The 24,586-nt window shown below is 42.6% G+C and overlaps 1 protein-coding gene across 4 annotated transcripts in view; it reads left to right on the forward strand.

Moving 5' to 3' along the window:
- Positions 1 to 23,185, forward strand: part of ANAPC10 (anaphase promoting complex subunit 10) — a 77,116-nt gene extending 53,931 nt beyond the window's left edge. For 3 of the 4 annotated variants that reach the window (XM_006131780.3, XM_006131779.4, XM_075929885.1), the window contains exon 5: positions 22,341 to 22,613. In XM_006131780.3, the coding sequence (XP_006131842.1) occupies positions 22,341 to 22,571 (231 nt within the window). In that variant the 3' untranslated portion in view covers positions 22,572 to 22,613. Of the gene's footprint in view, positions 1 to 22,340; positions 22,614 to 23,015 lie in introns of those variants that run through there. The other variant, XM_075929886.1, reaches the window with a different exon arrangement.
- Positions 23,186 to 24,586: the final 1,401 nt, after the last annotated feature.

The following is a 24,586-nucleotide window of genomic DNA, read 5'->3' on the forward strand; positions in this document are numbered from 1 at the left end:
AAGACATTGTCTTAAAGACAGATCGTAAAGGACAGTGGCAGCATAGAAAAGAACAGTGGTGTGGTCTAGAAAAATGTAAAGGCATTATTCAGGACACACAGAGCTTTCTATATTCCTCCTCCCTTTTGCCACAAAAAAAGCTGTCATGGCTTTTGAGCCTGAGACACACACTATCTGGGAATATTTTCAATAAATTAATTCCCTGGGTAAGAAAGGAAAATGTGCCAAATTCAAGTAGTGCAGGAAGATGATGACAGAATGAAACATCATGAGGAAAACTGCTTACTGGGAGAAATAGATGTGGATGAAGTTGTGGATATAGCTGAGTGGATCAACTGGTTAGTAACTTAAATAATTCACTTTGCAGTGCTTCATTCTTCAAGATACTCTATGCTTTTCAATATAAGTATGATTTGACAAGTAAATTCCCAAGCTGTTTGCTGCGTTGGATGTTGCTAGAAACAAAAAAAGTTAAGCTTAGCTAATTCTTATAACTTGTTTAATTATTTAACTAGGTTTAGAATCGATCACTCAAGCATACAGTAGAAAGCTCAAGTAACAGAAATCTAGAGTGTAATTTTCATTTTTTATTACATAATGCATGCCTCTTATTTTGGAACATCATGGGCACAGACCATAATGGTGATGCTCAGTGTTTCTTCTAAGCTGGGGGGCAGCACAGCTTCGCAGGGGTTTAATCAGTCCCGCCCAGTCAGGAGTTCAGGGCTTGGTGCATGGAGCTGACTGACTGTGCGGTGCTGATTAATCAACTGTGAAGCTGTGTTCCCGTGCAAAGCAATTTAGAGGGAACACTGGTGATGCTTTAAATCTATTCCCTAATGTACATCAGCATAATTGAGCTTTTCCAATTCTATACTTTCTTCTCAAAAAACAAAAGTGCCAGTGAGTTAAATGGGGGCTTACTCCAAAATTAAGGGCACTCTAAGCACAATCAGTCTTAGCTTTTTTTTGGTAATTTGATTTACATTACATTTTTTGGTGATCTAAATTGTGATTTAAATCTTCTTGATTTAAATAAAGCCACCCTGCTTCAAATCAGAGCCAAATTCCCATCAAAGATTGTTTTCTGTCCTGTTTCTAGCATTGGAAAAGCAGTAACAAGCAGAGCTCAGTTCCATCTGAAACATCTCAATAGATTTCTAAAACAGGCTTACCTTTATATTTCAATTTACATTTCCACAGATAATTCTCTTCCTTTGCACATGGTAATGATCCGACTTGGAAGTGAGGAAATGCTACCATTTGATCTGGCAAGCCTTCCGAGGAGATATATATATAAAAGGATCTTGTCTCTTTCAGGAAATTCTTCTTTACAGAAAACAGAGACAACAGAAACAAATGCAGAATAATATGATTTCTAGATTATGAATCGTGAATTTATGATAAATACAGATATAGTGTCAAGAAAGTCAATCATGAGCCTAGGCTGATGATGAATCATAATAGATACAAAGTATCTAATATCTCACCAGAATTTTAACAAAAGAGAAAAATGATTGTAACTGAAAACAAGTGATGTCACAGAAATAAAGTTTAAGTCCACAGTGAAGCCTGTGGGAATGCAGCAGATACGTGCTTCAGTGAACAAGCATTTACAACCCTAGCCCCCTAAGTTTCCTGTTATCACCTTCACATTTCATAGAGGGGTAGCCATGTTAAGACTGTATCTGCAAAAACGAGGAGTCCTGTGGCACCTTAAACACTAACACTAAAAGACTTGTTTGTCTTCAAGGTGCCATAGGATTTCTTATCTTCACATTTCTCTCTATCATAGAATCATAGAACACTAAAAATGGAAGGGACCTCAAGAGGTGATCGAGTCCAATCCCCTGCTCTCAAGGCAGAGCCAAATGCTGTCTAGACCCGAGGGGCGAAATGGCCTCCACAGGCCAGATCCAGGCTGCCAGGTGGGTTGATCTGGCCCGCGGAGGTCCTGCCACTCCCCAGCCCCCAGTTAAGGCCTGGGGTCGGGGGAGTGCATGAAGCTTCCTCTTGCCCTGCTAGGAAGCTATGTGCTGCTCGTGGGGCGGGAGGAGATGTCACGTGCTCCCCTACCCCATAGTCCTGATTGGCCTGGGGGCGGGAGAGCTGCACGAAGTTTCCTCCGCCTTCCCCCCACCCTGCGAGGAGCGCACGGCACTTCAAAGTGCTGTACGCTCACGCAGGGTGGGAACAGGGCAAAGGACATTTTGAGCAGCTCCCCTGCCCCCAGGCCCTGATTGGCCTGGGGGCAGGGAGCACATGCAAAAACTCCTTTTGCCCTGTGAGGAACGTGGAAGTGCTGAGTGCTCCTGGCAGGGGCGGGGGATAGGGTGGGAGAAGGCTTTCTGCGCTCCCCCGCCCCCAACCCTCGGGGTGGAGGAGCATGCGAAGCCTCTTCGTGCCCTGCCAGGGACATGGGTGCCTAGTGGAAAGGGGGGAGCAATCATGGTCTGGGGATGGGGAAGCCCAGAAGCATCCTAGCCCCTTCTGGTTTAGGCCCCTGGCCAAAAATTATTGTCCACCCCGGTCTAGACCATCCTTGATAGATGTCTGTCTAACTTGTTCTTAAATATCTCCAGAGATGGAGAGTCCACAACCTCCCTAGACAATTTATTGCAGTGTTTAACCACCCTGACAGTTAAGAAGTTTTTCCTAATGTTCAAACTAAACTTCCGTTGCTGCAGTTCAAGCCCATTGAAGCTTTGTCTAGACTAGGAATGCGTTTGCTCTTCTGCTTTTTTTTATGGAAGAGCAAACGTGCACTTTAGGGAAGCCCTGTATACCTCGTTTCATGAGCCATAAGGGCTCTGCCGAAAGAGGAGGCTTTTCCGCCATTTGGCTCCATCTAGACAGGGCCAAATGGCAGAAAAGCCTCTTCTGGGGAAAAAAAAGCAGAAAAAGCTACGCAAAATGTGGAGCGCATTTTGCCTAGTTTTTTCTGTAAAAACGCCAAAGTCTAGACCTAGCCTGTTTCTTGTTCTATTAGCAGAGGCCAAGGAGAACAATTTTTCTCTCTCCTCCTTCTGACACCCTTTTAGATACTTGAAAACGGCTATTTTGTCCTTTCTCAGTCTTCTCCTTTCCAAACTAAACAAGCCCAGTTCTTTGTTTTCCGTGGTGGATCATGTTCTCTAGACCTTTAATCATCTCTTGGTAGAGATCAATATCCCACTGATTGTTGGACTTGCCCTCAATTGAGGAACGGAGAGAATCAGATTTTTTAAGAGATCCACCAGTTAATGAATCTGCCTCCTTTTGGATGTCCCACTTCCTTCCTGGAAAGCACACTGAAATGAATATCTAATTGCAGTAGATATTAGTGTAATAAAAATAGGAAATTTTCAGCTAAGCACAGATTTCCTCCCCCTTTAAGTAATAAGGTGCACAGAGACATCCTAGCCCCAAGACAATTAAATCATCCAGAACAGAAATGGAAATTTACATCCAAAGAATCAAGTTTATTTTGTTACAGGAAATTACCTTTGCTCTACGTTAGAAATTATGCTTGTTCCTCAAAGTAAAGATAACAGAATCTGAGACTTGGCACAGGTTTATAACATTTGAGTAAATTGAATTCAATTTTGTTGGTAGGACTGCAACATGATACATATGCGGCCAGAGTGCAACCTCTCCTTGACCACTCTGTAGTGCACCTGCAGGAGATCCTGGACGTGGGATTCAAGTACATGCAGATTTAGTGGCACCTGCCCTGACCCACCTGTAATTCTCCATCTCTGCAACCGTTTATTCCGATTTGACACAGACCCTCCCTACAATTACTACAAGTAATTTTGATAATTACAGAGTTCATCAATCTTTCCAGCCATCCCAGTTGAATCTTCATATTTCTGTCATAAGCAGCCGACTCCATATCTTTCTTTGCAACATAAAGATACTTTACTACTGGTGTAATCAGAACAACTGTAACTTCTGTGGAAATGCATCTGCTCATGCCAATAATGAAAGTGTCTGTCTGAAGCTTTTCACATAGTCACTTTTTTTTTCTCTGATGAGAAATGTTGTGAAAAGCAATGAAGCTTGCAAATGAAACTCTGTTAGAGCAAGTGTGGTTCCTTTAGGGTACGTCTAGACTACTGCGTTTTGTCGACGGAAGTTTTGTCGACAGATACTGTCGACAAAACTTCCGTCGACAATTTGCGTCCAGACACATTGAGTTCTGTCGACAAAGCAAGCCGCTTTGTCGACAGAACTCCGTAGTCTGGATGCAGTGTTACAGGCAATAACACCTTCTGTCGACAGAGTTCTGTCGACAGAAAGTGTTATGCCTCGTAAAATGAGGTATACCAGCGTCGACAAAACCGCGGAGTTCTGTCGACGTTATGTCGACAGAACTCCGCGGTAGTGTAGACGCTGGTATTGTTTTGTCGACAAAAGTCCACTTTTGTCAACAAAACTAGGTAGTCTATACACACCCTTAGGAAATGTCAATTCTGGGTTTGCCTGAGGAATAGAAATCCTTTGCTTCAGAGTCAAGCTTTTTCAGTACAGAATGGCAAGCTGCCGCTGCACTAGTAAGCTGGTTGACTTGGCAGCATTCCAGTGTCACTACCTTTAAGGTCATTTCACAAAATATTTATAATTTATACTGATCAGAATTCTGACTGAATCCCAGCAAGATCATTCCAGAGCTTCATCCTTACAGAAGAGAAAATTGAGTACTAAGTAGTTTGGTGTGTGTAAGTCAATTGGAGGAGAAAAATATTAAGCTACTTTCTACTCTCTATGGTTCTCAAGCACAGGTAGTAAGAACAGCATTTTGCTCTGCTCTTCTAGTTCAGATTTTCTTCTTCTGTCCCTTAGGGTATGTCTACACTACAGAGTTAGTTCGAACTAACAGACGTTAGTTCGAACTAACTTTCATAGGCGCTACACTAGCGCTCCGCTAGTTCGAATTTAATTCGAACTAGCGGAGCGCTTAGTTCGAACTAGGAAAATCTCATTTTACGAGGATTAAGCCTAGTTCGAACTAGCTAGTTCGAATTAAGGGGTGTGTAGCCCCTTAATTCGAACTAGTGGGAGGCTAGCCCTCCCCAGGTTTCCCTGGTGGCCACTCTGGCCAACACCAGGGAGACTCGTATGCCCCCCTCCCGGCCCCGGACCCCTTAAAGGGACACGGGCTGGCTACGGTGCCCGTGCCAGGTGCAAGCCTGCCAGCACCCAGACAGCAGACCCTGCACCTGGCACGGCTCGAGCCAGCCACCCGATGCCCCCCAGCCCTCCCCCTCTTCCCGGGACCAGGCTGGCGGCTCCCGGGAGCTTGCCCGGGACCGCAAGAGGCAGGCACCCGCCTGGGCTAGTGCAGACATTGTGGACCTCGTCCACAATCTCCGCACTAGGCACAGGAAAGTGGCCGTCTAGGGCAGGAGAGCTGCCAGCCTGGCCACCCAGGAGCAGGTGTGCATGAAAATCAAGGGGGTCCACTGAGACCCCCGACCCTGAGCTTACAATGGCTGTCCTGGGTCAGACCAAAGGTCCATCTAGCCCAGTAGCCTGTCTGCCGACAGCGGCCAACCCTAGGGACCCTGGAGGGGATGGACCGAAGACATTGACCAAGCCATTTGTCTCATGCCATCCCTCTCCAGCCTTCCACAAACCTTGGGCAGGGACACCACTCCTACCCCCTGGCTAATAGCACTCCATGGACCCAACCTCTGTTCTAGTTCTAGTCTTCACAGCCTCCTGCAGCAAGGAGTTCCACAGGTTGACTCTTTGCTTTGTGAAGAACAACTTTCTGTTACTAGTCTGAAGCCTGCTACCCATTCCTTTCCTTTGGTGTCCTCTAGTCCTTCTTTATGGGAACTAATGAAGAACTTTTCTGAATGCACCCTCTCCACCCAACTCCTGCTTTTAGAGACCTCTATCCTGTCTCCCCTCCGTCTCCTCTTTTCTAAGCTGAAAACTCCCAGTCTCTTTAGCCTCTCTTCATATGGGTCCTGTTCCCAACCCCTGATCATTGTAGTTGCCCTCCCCTCTCCCAGCCTCTCTCTTCCCCTCTCCCACCTCCTTTTCCCAGTCTCCCCCAGTTTTGTTCAATAAAGACAGATTCCATTTTGGAACACAATTGTCCTTTATTTTGTACATCAAGAAAAGGGGCTAGGAAAGGGTAAGTGGAAGGAGGTGAGGGAGGAATGGGGCACAAGCCCCCGATGGGGAGGACTGGGCTGGCTCTGTGTGCTTCTGGGGGTGGAAGCTCTCCTGCAGCTCTCCAATTGCCCCCTCTCCCCAGATGGCAGCCTGCGGCAAGTGCAGCCGGGCTGATGGCCGAGTGCTGTGATGTGCCCAGTGTGGGTACTCCGGGCACCCCAAGCCAGGACTGGCTTGCAAGCACCCCTGAGAACTGTCTGTCCAGGGTGGGGGTCGGGACCCTTTAAGCGCAGCCCTCGGCTAGCCTGAGACAGCATCTCCACGCTCTAAGTCCTCCTCTGATGCCCTGCCGGCACTGCTTCCAGCCATCCTTAAGCCTGGTTCAGGGTCCACTTAATGTGGACATGCTAGTTCAAATTAGCAAAACGCTAATTCGAACTAGTTTTTAGTTCTAGACGCGTTAGTTCGAATTAGCTTAGTTCGAATTAACTTAGTTCGAGTTAGTTCGAATTAGCGCTGTAGTGTAGACGTACCCTTACTAAGTCTGCTGAACTCTCTGGCCTTATTCATTTCCCACCCAGCTTTATCAGAGAGGCCAAGGTCTTATTCCATTATCACATTGGACAAATGGATGTTGAACATCACCCATGTTTATCTCATAAACTTCAACAGGTTATCCCCCAACCAATCCACTTCCCAATCCTTCTTGAGGAACTTTTTCCATGAGAGCCTGTTATAAAAAGTGGTCTGGTGGTTTGCTGCAGGAGCCATAGAGGATATTCTTCTGGAGTATGTGGGGAAGAAGAGATTCTTCTCTTGATACTTCCTTATCTAAAGGAGAAAAGAGAGCCTTTGTTATATTATGGACTTGAGGAGACTGAGCAAATACATTCAGCGCCTCCAATTTGTAATATTTGCCTCCATCAACCCATCTCTGCAGGCCTTAAAAAGGTTTGTTGCTCTTACCTCACAGGATGTGTACTTCATATAGTTATCTGAATTGCCCATGAGAAGTGTCTGAGATTCACAGTGAGGCCAACTCACTGACAGTACAAGATACTGACTTTTGGACTGTCCTCCATAATGAGTCTTCACAAAATGCAGTATGCTAGTGGCTCACCTGAGAAGACAGAGCCTTGAAGTTAACCTTCATCTGGATGACTGACCAATCAAATACTGCCCTTAGCAGAAGATAGTGGAGTACATTTACTCTCTTCATTCAACTGTGTCTCTAGTAAACTACAAAAATAGTCTTGCATCCCATAACAGACAATATTGCTCATAAGAACTACAATAAATTCCAGGTTTGAGAGAGCATGCCTCCCCAAGGACAGCTTCAATTAAACTTAAAATCAAACTTGGTTATGACTGTAGACATTTACGTTGGAGTATTAGGCCGTATGTGTGCATATATGTACTTGAGACTACTTACAAGACTTCATATGGGATCCCTGGATCATGTCAGTCTACCATCTGAGCTACCAGAAGACAGGAAGGTCTCTGTTCCACTTCATGTCCTCATAGAACTGACACTGTGATTAGACCACAAAAACATACAGGGAAGTGCCATTTTCAGTCTCTTCCCCAACAAGAACTTAAATCACAGATATGTCAGAGTGTGGACAGTGCTGTCTCCAAGCTGTGTGCTTGTGCAGCTGCTTAGGAGAGATTCAGATGCCACCCACCTGATTAGTAGAGTTTCCAAAGCTAGGATTTTGTTTCTTCTGGGTGCTGCATGTTTGCACATGCCTCGGTGCTCATAAACAAATTATTCTTCACATGGATGGAGAAAGTTAAGAGGGAACATTGGTGTGGGGAGCTCATCTGGACCACTTATGAATGCAAGGGACCTACTTTCTGGAAAGCGTAGGAATTAACATTGATGGCTCTGAATTCTAGGACATTTGACTATTCTGTATGCAATTCTACAGTGTAGCTCATCACAAACAAAACATCTATGATGCATACATAAACAAGCAAAGAGATACCTCCTCATTGCCCCCCCTGTGGAGGCCATCAAAATTTGAACAGGGTAAACCAGCACAACATAAGCCTCTTTTATTTTCTGAGAGTCTGCAACAAGCCTGAGGACATCCTGAGCATATACAATCTGTGAACAGTTCCTGTGGAGGTTCATCATCTGGCTAATTATTTAATTGTCAAGGGATTTTGGTGATAGACCTTTTTATTACTAAGGGTGGCAGGGGGCGGGGTGTGGCTGACAGCTTCCATGGGTCCCTGGGCGTGTGTGTGTGTGGGGGGGGGCAGTTCCACGCTTGAAAGGGACAGGGATGGGGACAGCCAGCCCTCAGTGCCTCCTGAACTGCAGTGCTGGCCATCCCCTGCTCCCCCCCAACCCTTTGAGCTGCACAGAGTGGTGCTTTGTTGGTGATTTAAAGGGCCCAGGGCTCTAGTCTGTGGCAGCTGCAGCCCTGGCCCTCTTTCAGTCACCAGACCCCAAGGCAACTGCTCTCTGTTGGCAGACCTGCTAAGGGAAATCCCTGACATCAGAACTTTTTGTTTTAGAAGGGCCAGGAATCTGGGATTGCTACCAGACACTTCCTTTGTGCAGTGAAATCAAGACTTCCTTGATTTCTTTCCACCAATTCCTTTGAACCTCAGGGTGATTTCCAAAATCAGATGAGACTGAGAATGATCATTCTCCTAGCTCTCTACCCTGGACTGACACGCTTGTCATAGAGGTGGCTGGTTAAGTACCACGGACAGGGACTGTTCCAAACAAGTCCAGGAGAGCCTGATACAGAGCTGAAAGGTATCCGCAGAAAGTCTTATTTGTCTAAATGGAAGAGGTTCCTGTCATGACAGTTGAGTGTAAGCTGACCCTTATGCAAACTTCATTTACTAAGATCTTTGACTGCTTACTGCATTTGAAGTACATTGGCCTATCATTCAACTCCATTAAGGTCCACCTCACAGCATTCAGTTGTGCTCTGTCTTCTCCATCCTGATAGTACTGAAGTTCCTTAAGAGTTTATGACACACTTATCCAGAAATCAGAGAACCTGCTTCTGCCTGAGACCTCAGCACTGTCCTCTTGAAATCCTGGGGCTCCCTTTTGAGTCTTTTTTTGTAATGTTCTTTACATCACCTGAGTTGGAAGACTGTCTTCCTAGTTGTTATTTCTTTGATAAGAAATTGAGTGAGTTCCAAGTATTTATAGTTGACTCTGCTTGTATGCTTCAATGGGACATTATGGTGCTGTCACCCTAAGTTAATCCACTAACTGATCTCATTTTCATCTGAATCAATCAGTTAACCTTCCTGTTTGTCTTCCCAAGGCCCCACACTGTGCTAGGAGAGAAGTTACATACACTGCACATTTGCAGAACCGTACTTTACTATGATGACAGCACAAAATTGTTCAGGCTGTCTCTCGAGTATTTCTGACTATAACTGGGAGTTCTGAAGGTCAGACCCTCTAAACCAGCGGTTCCCAACCTTTTCCAGATGGAGACCCATTTTGACAATTCAGGAAGACTGGTGACCCAGAGCAATTAAAAAAATGTGAGACTGGCTCCTTAAGTGCCACCTGGGAAGACACCTGGCAACACTTTTGAAATGTAATGGCGACCCATATTTGGGTCCCAACGCATAGGTTGGGAAATCCTGCTCTAAATGCAAAGAATATCACAATGTGTCTCTTGTTATAAGTTGGCTTGTGTAGCTCTCCCACCAAACATCAAGGCTTGCTGAACCAGAACTCAAGCAACATCATAGAATACTAGGACCGGAAGGGACCTCAAGAGGTCATCGAGTCCAGTCCCCTGCCCTTATGGCAGGACCAAATACTGTCTAGACCATCCCTGATAGACATTTATCTAACCTACTCTTAAATATTTCCAGAGATGGAGATTCCACAACCTCCCTTGGCAATTTATTCCAGTGTTTGACTACCCTGACAGTTAGGAACTTTTGCCTAATGTCCAACCTAAACCTCCCTTGCTGCAGTTTAAGCCCATTGCTTCTTGTTCTATCATCAGAGGCCAAGATGAACAAGTTTTCTCCCTCCTCCTTATGACACCCTTTTAGATATCTGAAAACTGCTATCATGTCCCCCCTCAATCTTCTCTTACCTAAACTAGACAAACCCAATTCTTTCAGCCTTCCTTCATAGGTCATGTTCTCTAGACCTTTAATCATTCTTGTTGCTCTTCTTTGGACTCTCTCCAATTTCTCCACATCCTTCTTGAAATGTGGTGCCCAGAACTGGACACAATACTCCAACTGAGGCCTAACTAGCGCAGAGTAGAGCAGAAGAATGACTTCTCGTGTCTTGCTCACAACGCACCTGTTAATACATCCCAGAATCATGTTAGCTTTTTTTGCAACAGCATCACACTACTGACTCATATTCAGCTTGTGGTCCACTATAACCCCTAGATCCCTTTCTGCCATACTCCTTCCTAGACAGTCGCTTCCCATTCTGTATGTGTGAAACTGATTGTTCCTTCCTAAGTGGAGCATTTTGCATTTGACTTTGTTAAACTTCATCCTGTTTACTCAGACCATTTCTCCAATTTGTCCAGATCATTTTGAATTATGACCCTATCCTCCAGATTAGTCGCAACCCATCCCAGCTTGCTATCATCTGCAAACTTAATAAGCGTACTTTCCATGCCAATATCTAAATCATTGATGAAAATATTGAAGCGAGCCGGTCCCAGAACAAACCCCTGTGGAACCCCACTTGTTATACCTTTCCAGCAGGATTGTGAACCATTAACTCTACTCTCTGAGTACAGTTATCCAGCCTGTTATGCACCCACCTTATAGTAGCCCCATCTAAGTTGTATTTGCCTAGTTTATTGATAAGAATAACATGTGAGACCGTATCAAACACCTTACTAAAGTCTAGGTACACCACATCCACTGTTTCTCCCTTATCCACAAGACTCATTATCCTATCAAAGAAAGCTATCAGATTGGTTTGACATGATTTGTTCTTTACAAATCCATGCTGGCTGTTCCCTATCACCTTGCCACCTTCCAAGTGTTTACAGATTATTTCCTTAATTACCTGCTCTATTATCTTCCCTGGCACAGAAGTTCAACTAACTGGTCAGTAGTTTCCTGGGTTGTTCTTATTTCCCTTTTTATAGATGGGCACTATATTTGCCCTTTTCCAGTCTTCTGGTATCTCTCCTGACTCACATGATTTTTCCAAAGATGATAGCTAGAGTGTCAGATACCACCTCTATCAGCTCTTTGAGTATTCTAGGATGCATTTCATCAGGCCCTGGTGACTTGCAGGCATCTAACTTTTCTAGGTGTTTTTAACTTGATCTTCTTTTTTAAATTTTATCTTCTAAACCTACCCCCTTCCCACTAGCATTCCCTATGTTAGGCACTCCTTCAGACTTCTCGGTGAAGACCAAAACAAAGAAGTCATTAAGCATCTCTGCCATTTCCAAGTTTCCTGTTACATCATCTCACTGCTTCAGAAATGTGCCATTTTCTATTGTCTGCAAAGCAACTGCTTTGACTGCTAAGTTTGGGAGAGCAGTACTATAATCTGTTTGACTGATGCAGCTGATAGGTCTCATCCTGATGTCCAGAAGGGGTACTTGTTTATCAGGCACTGCAGTGCAGATGGACTACGTGATACTCAAAGAAGAAAGCATGATTGTGGTTCTTCCAAATGTCATTTAGTATGTATCATCATTCATCCTTATTTTTCAGGCATGAGGAAGCATATGGCATGAGCACAACCCTGACACACTGCAATTTAAAAATATCCAATTTCACATGTATGAAGTGCATACATGTCTATAGTGGAATCAATACTCCAAGAAACACAGTTACTGTAATTAGCTCTTTATGCAGTTTTCTCTGTTACAGTTTATGCTCACAAATGATATGACTTGAATGTGCCAAATTCACTTTGAAGTCTACTTAGTGATGCATTGTATACAATTATCTGTGTTCCAGAGCCTATATTATTTCTTTGTACCATTCATGGAATATTGATCCATAAAGGCCTATATGGTTTGAGTCCTGTTTAATTTAGTGACGGTTGCTGTTCTCCTATAACCTACTGGAGGAGATGAACAGGGAGGCTTCTGATTTAAAGAACCAGATCCTTAGCTGAAGTAAATCATTACTGACTTCATTGTGAAACTATTGAGGATCTGGTTCAGAATCTGGAGATGTCTGCCCTCTTGGCTTACGGTTCAGAGTGGAAAAATTCTCAGATCTGGAATGAGCTTCGTCCCACTGAACTAGAAATGTTGATGATCTAGTCATGTAACAAGGCATGTCTAATTTCCTGGGATTTTTGTGAGTGGCTGAATGGGGTGAGTGGAGTGAGAAGTTACAGACAGAAGTTTTAGTTAATTAATAAGCTTGAGTCAGTCTGCATGCAGTTTTTTAAATGTTCTGTGCAGGTATACTATGTACTTCTAAATATTTATTGTAAATAAATGTAGAGCAGTGCAAGTGGTTCTGGAGTATTACTCTATGTAAGGATAGTGATGGGAGCAAAAATTCTGCAACCAATGTGCATGCCCTAAATTACTGAAAATGTATGCATAAGCTGCTTGGCATTTTGAATATCTTTTCCTTAATATAAGCCCATTTTTAATCTACTATAACTGTAAGATCCCTCTTAAAGTCTCCTTGGTCTAGTTAATTTTTATACCTCTTTGGCTTTGTGTTCATTATTTTTGTGCCAAGTATGTTACAGTATGTGTTAATCAACTTCATTGATCACTTGCCATTCTGTTTATATGTTTTATCATTATATTATCCCAATTAGACATAACTTTTTGGTACATGAGCACTTGTGCTTCTTGGCTATGCTTTTACCTGCATTTGAATAGTCTATAGCTTGAAGGAAGAGATAGTCATTAAAATTTTCTGTCAAGAATATTCTGCCATGCTTTTTCTTAATTCTTTCACCATCCTACTTCACCATGTTCTGTTTTCTTCAACTCTTCTTTGCTTCTACTCTTCTGAAGTTATTCAGATAATTTTCTTTTAGATCTGGCACTTTTGTTTTCAGTTTTTAGTGCAGCTAATGTAGGATTTTTTTTAAACTACTGCTAAAGCCACTACTGAAGCTTCTTTGGAACAGAACTGCCTTCCCCATAACTCTTTAGGAACTTTGGCTTGAGTGAATAGAAAGCTCCTCTGACCTAATGGACTGAAGTGAGATGTCTTAACCATTTTAAGGGAGGTGACTGATGGTGACCACAAAGTCACCTCCTTAGGTGGTCGTTGCTTCACTAGAGCAAAAGAGCTTGTTTTTCACAGTGGGCTCTTTGAGCATGATTCTGTGTTGCTTGTAAAGTTGCTCTTGTGGTGTCCCTCCTTTGACTCACTTGGAACTTCTGAAGTTTCTCTTGGATTTGCTTCACTGTTTGCTGGAATTGGTGCATCATTACTGTTAACTGGTTCTCTTCCTTCCTAAATGAAGAGATGGCTGAAGCCCAGAATCTGCTACTTCATGTGTTGACAGTTCCAGTACTGGAATTATGCAGAAGCCTGCTAAAGCTAAATTCCGGTACCTACATTGTGGTGAATGGCAGTTGTAGGGGGAAAAGTCATCTTTTGGGGAGTGGCCCTTCTTTTTTCCTCCCACTTATTGTAGACAGCTGTATGTACAGTAACAGAAAATCACAGATAAATAGAAGAGGATTTTTTCCATATTTGATCACTGTCATATTTGGGAGATTCTGTATGTTTGATAAATACATTGTATTTTTTAAAATAAGATTTATTCTCTCTGGATTTGACTCTTCTTTTAATCTTCCTCTTTTGGGATGAATGCTTTATTGATTGAGAACTCTTGCTACTTTGAAAAACTTCCATTTTTTTTTTTTAGAAAAAGTTCCCTGGTAATAATTAGCAAATAGAAAGGCAGGATCAGCAGCACATATAACTGTTATTACTCTAACAGCTATGATTAATTTTAAAGATTGATAAATCACTAAAATAATGCAAGTGTCTGAATATAATAAAGAATCAAATAGAAGGCTGCCATTTTGGCAGCTTTTTGAAGCAGATTATTGAAAGCAAAATCAAATCTCTCTTAAAAAATTGAACCAAGTTTGATAGCTGTTTTTAAGTTATCCACAGATGTCATGTCTGTGTCACTTTATGATATAGCATAAAATCACTCTAGAGTGTGATTACAGCATCTGGTTTGTATCTCAGCTGTAGTAACCACACTCTTCAGGTACTGCTATATGTGCTGTTGATATTCTTTATAGAAATGAAAGAGGTCCAAACATGAGAACAGGAATAGTTCAGTGGCACAAGGATATTAATTACTCAAAATGAGGTAAACAAATAGATGGCATACCAGAAAAGAGGAAGCAAATGTAGCAATTGCAATGATGCAGCATTCTGAAGTGATCATAGATAGTATATATGCAGCATATATACAAACTTTTTCTAGTACATAAGTTAAATATAAGGGTCAAGGATAAAAGAAGTAGTTCATTTACATAGGAGCTCCTGTAGTTCACAGGCATTTTGATCTGTGTGATTGGATATATAGGATGCAGACTGCTGTCATAAGGTATGCTTTATACTGCTTGAGTCTTGCACAGTGATTGTGAGGGGGGTGCAGTTTCTACAAGAATGCAGTGGGATCACTTGCAGTGTTTCTAACAAGCCACTAGAAAGGGAGGGTAGTTTGGGAACCAGGTGGGAAGGAAATATGGAATGAATGACTGCAAATCCAGTGAAACTAGTGCTTGCTGTGGTGGCTGCTATGCCAGTATTGCTGCTAGAGTAGTGACCATGGAGAGGCTGTGGACAAGTCTCTCTCTGGGACGGGTTTGGATTCCATCCATCCCTTATCCTAATTTAGTGTGAGACACACTAATCACAGTAATTAGGAATTGGATAATTGTCACCCACACCAAGTAGCTAATAGGTCAAATATGTCATTACAGGAAGCAGTAAAATAGTTTAGCTCCATGTATTGGAACCCTTTGAAATGGAAATATTTGTAGCACTTGTTCAGAAGTGTTTTGGCCAAAAAAACTGACTAAAGAGTAACTCGTTTGTCTTTGTCCCTACCAGTTGGCATGCTACTTCTTGTTGACAGCTTCCATTTGCCCTTCCCTAAGTCCTCTTCCAATGTCATCTCCTCTACACTTCACATTCCATCTGCTGAGCTGTTTCGCAATTTCCAGTTGCTCCAGGACTCCCCTTTCTGTCTGTTGCCACAACTACCTCTTGTGCCCTCCTGGCAGTGCTTTTAATGTCTGTCTGACCCCATTTCCAAATGATACAAAATACATTTGGAATTAAGAGGTTAATGCCAATAGGTTTAATTAAGCAGTGTTGTCTTTGGAGAGAAAATTATTGTAGTAATACTCTTCTCAAATCAAAGAGATTAATATAAATTGGATGTCTTAGTGCAGAAGGAGATCAGCAAAGCCAATACAGAATACATTGGCCTTAGAACATTTGTCTTACCTCATCATCTTTGTAGAATTTTAATTAACACGTTTAACAGTATATTGGGTCTAAGGATGTGTATATGAATACACAATTAACCAATAAGCAGGGCTCGACAAACTATGGAATCTACTCGCCCGTGGTGACTAGATTTCATCCATCCGCCCCTGCGGCGCACACATGCGCAATGCGGCTCATGCGCAGTGTGGGGCTGGCGAGCAGCTTTCGCCGCTGTTTGTCAAGCCCTGCCAATAAGCATAGCTTATTGGTTAATCTTGTCGATTACACACATTTCTCCCACATTCCCCCTTGCTGCTTCTGTATTAGATAGAGAGGCAGCAGCGCACAGGGTAAGGGGGCATGCTGGAGCCAATATGTTCAGGGAGCCAGTTTAAAGCCAGCTCCCCATGCACATCCGCTTCCCCTCCTTACTGTCTTTACAGGGACAGGAGGGAGTGGGGAATGCGCAGGTAAGAGCCGATGCTGGGGGAGTCAGCTTAAAAGCTTGTTCACCCCAGCACCAGCTCTGTGGTGCCACCTGGCCCCCATCCCGCGCTGCTGCCTCTATAAGAGGGATCAGCGTGGCGGGAGGCTGCCGTGAAGGAGTCCCTGCCTGCGGGGGGTCCGAGATGCCTGTGGACAGAGGCTGTTTTGCATTCCATGGAGCAGCCTCTGTCCCTGACAAGCCTGGGCCCACCATGGACCGAGGTTGACCCGTGGCAACAGTCTGTCCATGGGGAGTTCAGTACCCCGCGGGCAGGGGCTGCCGCCACCTGGGGCTGCTACCTCTGCAGACAGCCAGTCTGCACAGGGAGCTGATACAGAGGCAGCAGTTCAGAGTGGCAGGGAGCTCCCCAGGATTGGGGCTGGCTGCCGGCCCCACCCCTGGGGACTATCGAATAGTTGTGTAACCACTAAGATTTCATGCAGTTACATGACTATTCAATTATATGGTAGCTAATGTCCCTAATTGGATCAGATTGTGCAGTGCCTCAAATACCTTTCATAACAATATACCAGTTCCAGCTGGGCAGACAACAGCCCAGATAAATTGTAGAGGTAGCATTTGAGAAATACTGGACACCATTGTAAATAATGGAATGTGCAAGGCAGTGAAGATTCAGCTAATTAGGTTTTGGAAAATAGTTTCATTGTTTTTTATTTAGTATGGGTTTTAGTTTGTAAATATATAATTGCTGTACCAGAGGCAGCAGTGCAGGGAGCAGGCGGCTCCATAGAAGCCGTTGTACATGGGGAGCCTACTTAAAAGCCAGCTCCCCCCATGCACCCACTCCCACCTATCTATGAACAGGGGTTGCTGGACTCAGCGTGAGCTGGCACCGAATAGTCCCAGCTCGCGCTGGTCCCAGACACTGCACCTCTGCATTTTAAATATAGTCAGAGCCTGGTGGCTCTTAACTAAATTTAAAATGCACAGCCACAGCACCAGTGGTTCCCAGAGCTGGCGCAAGCCAGGACTGATCAGTCCTGGCTTGAGCCGGCTCCTGGAGCTACCCCTCCTGCAGCTCTGCAGAGTGGTCCTGTTGACTAATTGTACAAATTGTAGTGACTATACCATTAATTAGGTAACTGCAATTTAACATCCTTAATGTGATTAGTCTTTCTGGTAGACATTTTAAATTACCCAAGGGCATTTAATTGTGATGAAAAGCTGTTTAAATATGATTTAGGGAACGGTCTGCATCTGTAGGAAAAATGATTGGAAATCACTTAAAATATGACAATGCCATTTTTGCTAGTGACTCAGAAGTTCCCAGAGATTTATAGTCTTGGCACAATTTATTTGAAGTAGAACATATGAATAGGTGTTTATTGCTCACGCATAGTACAGTTGACAATGAAGCTGTTTGAGAGAGATTAGCAGCTATAAATTCTTATTACAGGCTGAGCTGTAGTGCCACCTATAGCTGAGGTTTCCTGATAGTTTTGTAAGAGCCAGTTTTCAGTTCCTCATAACTTTTGCCCAATTTTAACTGCTTGGCCTGACATTTTCTGTGGCAGGTGTTTGCATCAGGCTGGGCAGAAGGAAGATGAACTTGGACCTGCTCCAGCAATGGGACTTGCACTCTTTCCCTGTCGGTGTCACTGTAGCTACAGCAGACATGGAGAGGCATTTCTTACCTGGCCCCAAGTTGCTGCAGTGAGAGAGGACTGAGGTAGTCCTCTTTCTCCGGGCAGTCTGCACACTGTATTGCCTCATCCCCAGCCCTACCGCAAAGCAATGATTTAAATGAAGCATGTACACTTTCATTTTAGTTTCCAAAAAACAAAAGTTGAGTTAAGGGCCCAAGCAACACTGGGTAAATATTCTAGTGAGATTATCAGTGAGGAGCCTGGGGAGGGAGATAGGGACATAGTGGCAACAGGGAAAGAGGTCAGGGACTGGGAAGCTGATTGGAAGCTAAACTGGTGTGGGAAATGTATCTAAGGAGAAACTGGTGGGGGATTGTTTGGGCATGGAACTAGTAGAACGGGAACTGAGAATGGTTATGCAAAAAGACTGGGACTTGGAGCAGTGAGGAAACTAGGATGGGAAGTCCAAAGGAAAAGTCTAAAACTTGCTGGGCAGGGATACTGAGATGAGAGCCCTGAATAGTGTAGCTTGGGACTAGCAGTGTATAGCTGATGATAAATTTAAAATGTTTAGTCTGATCTGTTAGAAAGTTGACAGAAATTTGAAACACCAGCAGGGTTTTCATTGTGAACTTTTCTGTGTCAGGTCTCATGGCTCTGGCAGCTGCCCTAGGAAATCCTGCCAGAGCTGAAACTCATCAGTATTGTTAGCCTCTGGCAGGGAGTCATGGGATTTCTCAGATTTGCTCACTCCACAGACGCAGCGCTGGGCATCCTGTGAGAGCTGGGGCTCACGGCTGTTGGTTTCTCTGTTGGTTCTCTCTGGCAGGGAGGCTGATGGGACTCTGTGAGAGAACTCAACCCATGGTTCTCAGGGCTTCCAGGGGCCAATGTTGTGGGGCATCCCTGTCATGTACACTGCCCAATCCTTCGCTCCCAAGTTGGCAGCTTGTACGCACAAGAGTCTTGAATCCACAGAGGTTCCTGATTCTGGGGCTCAAGCAAGGTGCCTAGCAGCTCCCAGAGCTGGCAGGCTCCAACCACTGGGCATTAATGAAACTGACATTCTTGTCAATTTGGCAGCTACTATTCACCCAATAGTATCTGTGAAAATATGCGAATGTGATATTTTTGTCCGTTTGTTTCAGGAACACCATACTTTGATATTTCTAAAATCAAGTTTTTAGGGATCTCCAGTTCACTGAAAATTTTTCAGCAAATTTGCATTTCTTCCAAGTTGGAATGAAAGCAAATTAGAAAATAAATATCAAGTGTTTTAGCAAACCAAAATCTCTGAATTGTGGACAGCTCTATAGGAAAGAGTAGAGAATGGGACCGGGGCAAAGAATCAAGGTTGGGGTAGAGATAGAATGAAGACTGGTGGTGAAGGATGGGGTCAAAGAGGCCATGTTAGATGTAGGGGAGAAGTGTCATTTCCCAGCAGAGCACCCTCTCTGCCAAAACCTGGAATGGGACCCAGGATTCCAGAGTTGTACCATTCCTGTGATGTCAGCAAATATCTGTGGAACCCAACATCAATGTGTCCCATCCCTTATAGTGCTGATCCACATGGAGGATAACAGCCTACTATTGCTATCAGTTATTCCTGTAGTGCAGTGAGAGAACTCTGTGAAGTGCATGTACCAGTCCCGATGATAGCCCGTGTGAGTGTCTGCGTTTGTTTTAAAATCACCTACATTATACACAAAAAGTTACGTGACAAGAATGTTAAGGTTTCAAAGTCAAGCACTGAAAAGTTAGGGAATGCCAGAATGAAGGGTTTGTGGGGTGTGTTCTGTTTTGTTTTTTGTTTTTATTTTTTGTCAATTTTAATTTGCCCCCTTTGTAAACAGTCTTCAGTTACAGGATCACACACTGTTTTTTCCACATGACTCCTGCCTCAGTCAGTGCACAGAATGGATCATGCTCAAAGTTAATAACAGCTGTTCAGTATTTTTTTCTTCAAATTTTTATGGGTTTCTGATGGGGCTCAGCACTGTAGCATGCAAGTGTTTCTCAAACAATTTATTGTAACAAACACCCTGATATGAAGTACTTACTATTGTATAGCCCTTCATATGTTTAAAGTCCACTTCCAGTTGACTTAAGTTGCAGTTGTGAGTGCTCAGAACTTCTGCAAATCAGACAACAGGGTCTTAAATCAGGCACCCAGAAACTAAGGTACACATCATTAGTAACCATCTTTGAAAAGTTTGGATTAAATGGCTTACCAGACCTCATAAAAGAACTCTGTGGCAGAGACAGGGACAGAATCCACTTCCCCAAAGCATCATTCAACTGCCTTGTCCATGAGACTCTCCTTTTTAGTCCTGCAGTCCCCTGCCTCATTCACTATGCATTTTCCAACTTCTGTAGGATACTAACTTCATTTAACAGTCATCTTTATTATACCCCTGATTCATCCCCCAGAACAGGTCTTTCAGGTGTATTGCATGAGACACAGGTCCTGTGGGAAAAAATAGGATGTGATCATGTAGTTACAAAGACTGTATCATAATACATTCACACGAGGGGACTGAATTAAGATGCACAGACCATCTTCATTCTGGCATTTCCTAACATGTGAGTGCTTGACTTTGCAGCCATAATGTTCTTCTAATATTGGGTTTTGTTTTTTGTTTTGTTTTGGGCATATACACATACACAGTTTTATTTGTATACCCAGACACTCTTCCCTTGCACTAGAGAAACAGCCCCGTTCTGCTGTGACCTTTTGTAGCTCTCTAGGTGTAATTAGGATTTGCCCAGGGTGTATGTAATGGTAGTGTCCATAACAGTGAAGATTATTTCTAAACTAAATGGGTGTTTTTCAAATTGGTTGCTCTGTAGGATTTTTAGAAAGGGCAGAAAATATGCTTGCCACAAAGATAAGTTTAATATTATTCACCTAACGTTTTCAGGAGCATGCCATCAATCTTGAGCTATTGAAAACACAAATGATCCACAGTAGAAACATACTAGTAATGTAGACCTCCGTTTGCTTATCAGTGTGAATTCTGCTTCTTCTGGATTGATTATTACTTCAGAACTTCCTTGCACTGAACATTCTTCCATAGTTCTCTGGGTTGTACTTTAAGATATCTATCAGATTAGTTGTTCCCCAACTTTTCATGTAGAATTTGCCCCATTTACGCAAAGGATGTTAGGAGGAGGATAATTGGCTAATTGTGTAATTGACACATTTTGTATCAACCACATGATTAGTTGATAAGGGAAAGTGCTTGTCCAGGAGCTACTCCTGCTGCGGCTTTGCAGTTTAAATATAGTAGGAGCCAGGCACTCAGCAGCTCAGCTCCTACTACATTTAAAATGCAGAGCCACAGCAGGGGTAGCTCCTGGATGCATTGTGAGCCGAGACTGAGCCAGGCTTGCTCAGTCCTGGCTTGCGTTGGGTCCAGCAGTCCCTGTCCATAGTGGGGAGGTCCCAGTACGAAGCTGGGTTCCCCATCTCCGGCAGACACAAGCTGCTGCCATAGCAGGCTGTGTTGGTAGCCAGCCCTGGCTGCTGCAAACACAGGCTGCTCTGGCTCCCTGCCGGGACTCCCTGTGGATAGGGGCTGTTCTGTGAGATGCGGAGCAGCCTTGGCTTTCAGCGAGCCTTGGCCTGCCATGGGCAGAGGATGCTTCGCAGCAGCCTCCCCTGCAGCCTGGCGGAGGAGGGCAGGTGGCACCATGGAGCCAGTACTGGGGGGAACCGATTTTTAAGCTGGCTCCCCCCAACATTGGCTCCTGCTTTCCCCCTGCTCTTGCTGTCTCTGGTACAGAGGCATCAAGGGGGAGGGAATGTGACTAATTGACTCGATTACCCAATAAGCCTAGGCTTATCAGGTAGTCAACGACTCGCTTACATCCCTTATTTTCACATGTTGGCCATTGGTGACATTGTTTACACTTTGATTATAACACTTTCACACTTTGACAACAGTTTTTGTAGGATAAGAGGAAAAATGACTATATTGCACTTTACTCCATTTATTGTCACTGCCAAGTTAAAATGGAGGCCATCATACTAAGATCTGATTAACTGGCTACATTGGAATGCTTAGACACCAGTCATAGAACTTGGCTGATCCTACATTACATGTCATAATGAAATCCTCCACCTATTCTCAATCTCTGCTGTATTTCCCTCCCCACAAAAATCTGAGGAATTTTGGAATCCTCACTTCTCACAGATTTATGTAGACATTCAAATAAGGTATTCATTCTATCCTTTGAGAGTTCAGATTAGCTGCATCAGAATTGTAAAACAAATAGAAGCTTTATAGGTTGACATTTTGTCCCAAATTCTTTCCAATACATGTATTACATTTGAGGATTAGAACCATGTTGCTTTAATTTAACATTTTTACTATGTTAACTAATAACTTTATATCCATCTTTCAGATATTTTCAATTAATTTTTTTATTTTAAATTAGAAAAACATCAACTAAAGAGCAAATTGCAGCTGATGTATGCATATACAACTCCAGTGAAATCAGTTGTTTTGTTCTTATTTGCATCAGCAGGGAATTTAGCTTGAATTATTAAAGTTCATTTCTTCAAATTTGGTTTTTAACAGTGTAGCCATATCTGACACGTGGATTGTGTTTTATAGAGCAGATTTTAAAAAAAAAATATTTGTGGTAATTCGTAAGTGGATTAAAACTATTTCTGATTTTATTTATTTATTTATTTTTTGTAGCAACTTGAATTAGTGGAACCGAGTGGTTGGATTCATGTTCCTTTAACTGATTCTCATAAGAAGCCTATTCGTACATTTATGATTCAGATTGCTGTTTTAGCCAATCATCAGAATGGAAGAGACACTCACATGAGACAAATTAAAGTGTACACTCCCGTGGAAGAAAGCTCTATTGGTAAATTTCCTAGATGTACAACAATCGATTTCATGATGTATCGCTCTATAAGATGAATCTTCTTATGAAAAACAAAATAAAAGTGATTTTTGTCATGAGTTTTGTTTCTGATATTATTTCTGGTTTAAAAAGTAACAGGTCTTATTCTTGTGGAACTGTATCTCTATATACTTAACTTCGTAATTTTAATCTGTTTTGAGTTGCACTGTTTTATTTCTAATCTGCTTTGAGTAGTCACATTTTTCTCTTAATTGTATTTACAAAGACCTTAAGAGGCTTATAGATGTACAGAACTTTCTCCTTTGCTTCACTATGAAATAGATAACCATGTAATATGTATCTTCTTTTTTTCCAGTGGCTTCTTTGTCGACAATACATTCAAATAATTGATTGTATAACTGTATATTTGGGTTGGGGTCAGTGCAAAAAAAAGCTCTTTTTTTTTTAAATTAGACATATTATTAATGTATTATTACCACTGTGTTTTTCTCTGTGTCCAGGATGTTCATTCTTTTAAGAGGATTCTTCATGTCTTTGAAGGAACTTCCCTGTGGTATATGCATGTCTTGTTTCTGGTGAGAAATGTACTTAACTGTTTTTTTTTATTCGAATAGGTCTTGATGTAGGTTTCATTCTTCTGTGTAACTGAAAAAGATCTGATAATCTAGAAGGAAAGTGAATATTTCTAATTTTATATTGTCCTGACATTGCATATATAATGTGACCATTATATCATTCTAATGTAACAATAAACATGCAAGGAATGCACAGGCAACATTCCTTAGCGTTGCTTCCAGACACCCTTTGAAGTCCCATGGAGCATATAAAATAGTAAGAATTCAAATAATCTGTATAAGCCTGATCAATGTTATACCTAAATTATGGAGTTTCTTAAAAGAAAAAAGATGAACCATTTTGAAATAAAAAAATTCCACAAGGGAACCAAAATTGTGCATGCCGATTTATAACTAATAGAAGCATATAATTTTATTTTTAATGGGCTTTTTGCATTTTTATTGTTCAGTATTTACGTCATGATTTTAAAAACTGTGACCAGAAAAACACTCTTCTTTTAAAACATTCCTTTTAAAATCTGATTTTTTTTATAATCTGTTGTATATTTGAGAGAGTTTGTGAGTTTCTGTCAATCCATTTGTTCAAGAACTCCTCCTAAACAGTAAGAGTTAGGACCACCAGATTTGGTATGCAGCTTCCTCTGATCATAAGTTAAAGTGAGGAAAGGGTTTGGTTGTGCAAGTGGCGGGGGCAGCATCTCCCTCTTATTCATATGGGAACATTACTAGAAACATTCCCCTTTGTCAAGGAGCAAGGGGAATGTGCACAGTTGCTCCATTACTCACTCTGACTGGGGAGAGCAGGGGGCAGATGAACCTGGACCCATGTCAATGGAGGACATGCACCCCTCTCCTGGCTGTGCCCACTGGAGCTGGAGCTGCAGCGGCCATGGACAGGCACTTCTCACCTGGCCCCAAGCTGCTGCGGTGAGAGAGGTCTGGGATAGTCCTCTCTCCCTTGGCCAGCCTGAATACTGAACCCTTCATCCCCAGCCCCACCCAGCAACAATGATTTAAATGAAGAAAAACAAAAAATAAAGTTTTTGTTACTCTGTAGGTGCTACATACAGGCCACTTGCTTTTATTATTATTATTATTATTATTATTATTATTTTATTAAGTTACAGACTAACATGAGAATTTTAAAGAAAAATTAAGTTAAGGACCTGAACAACACTAGATAAATCTTTGTGTGTATATGTGTATGAGTGTATGGAATTTTTAAAAGCAGCCATTTATCCAACTCTGTGATAAATGATAAATTCCTGTGGTTGTGATGGAGCAAAAAGCAAAATTGGGACAAAGCATTTGAAAAATCACATTGCAAATCATTAAAGTTAAATTGGGAAGCACTGGCAAGACCATGTGAGAAGAGGTTAAGAAAAAGATGAGTGAAGAGTAGAGGAAGGTCTGAGGAGGAAAGAATGCACAGGAATAAAAGGAGGAGGGTATTTAAAAAAAAAAAACACAATGTTCAGAAATATAACACTGAGATC

The sequence above is a fragment of the Pelodiscus sinensis genome, chromosome 5, assembly GCF_049634645.1.
Source record: "Pelodiscus sinensis isolate JC-2024 chromosome 5, ASM4963464v1, whole genome shotgun sequence".
NCBI classification, from domain to species: domain Eukaryota; kingdom Metazoa; phylum Chordata; order Testudines; family Trionychidae; genus Pelodiscus; species Pelodiscus sinensis.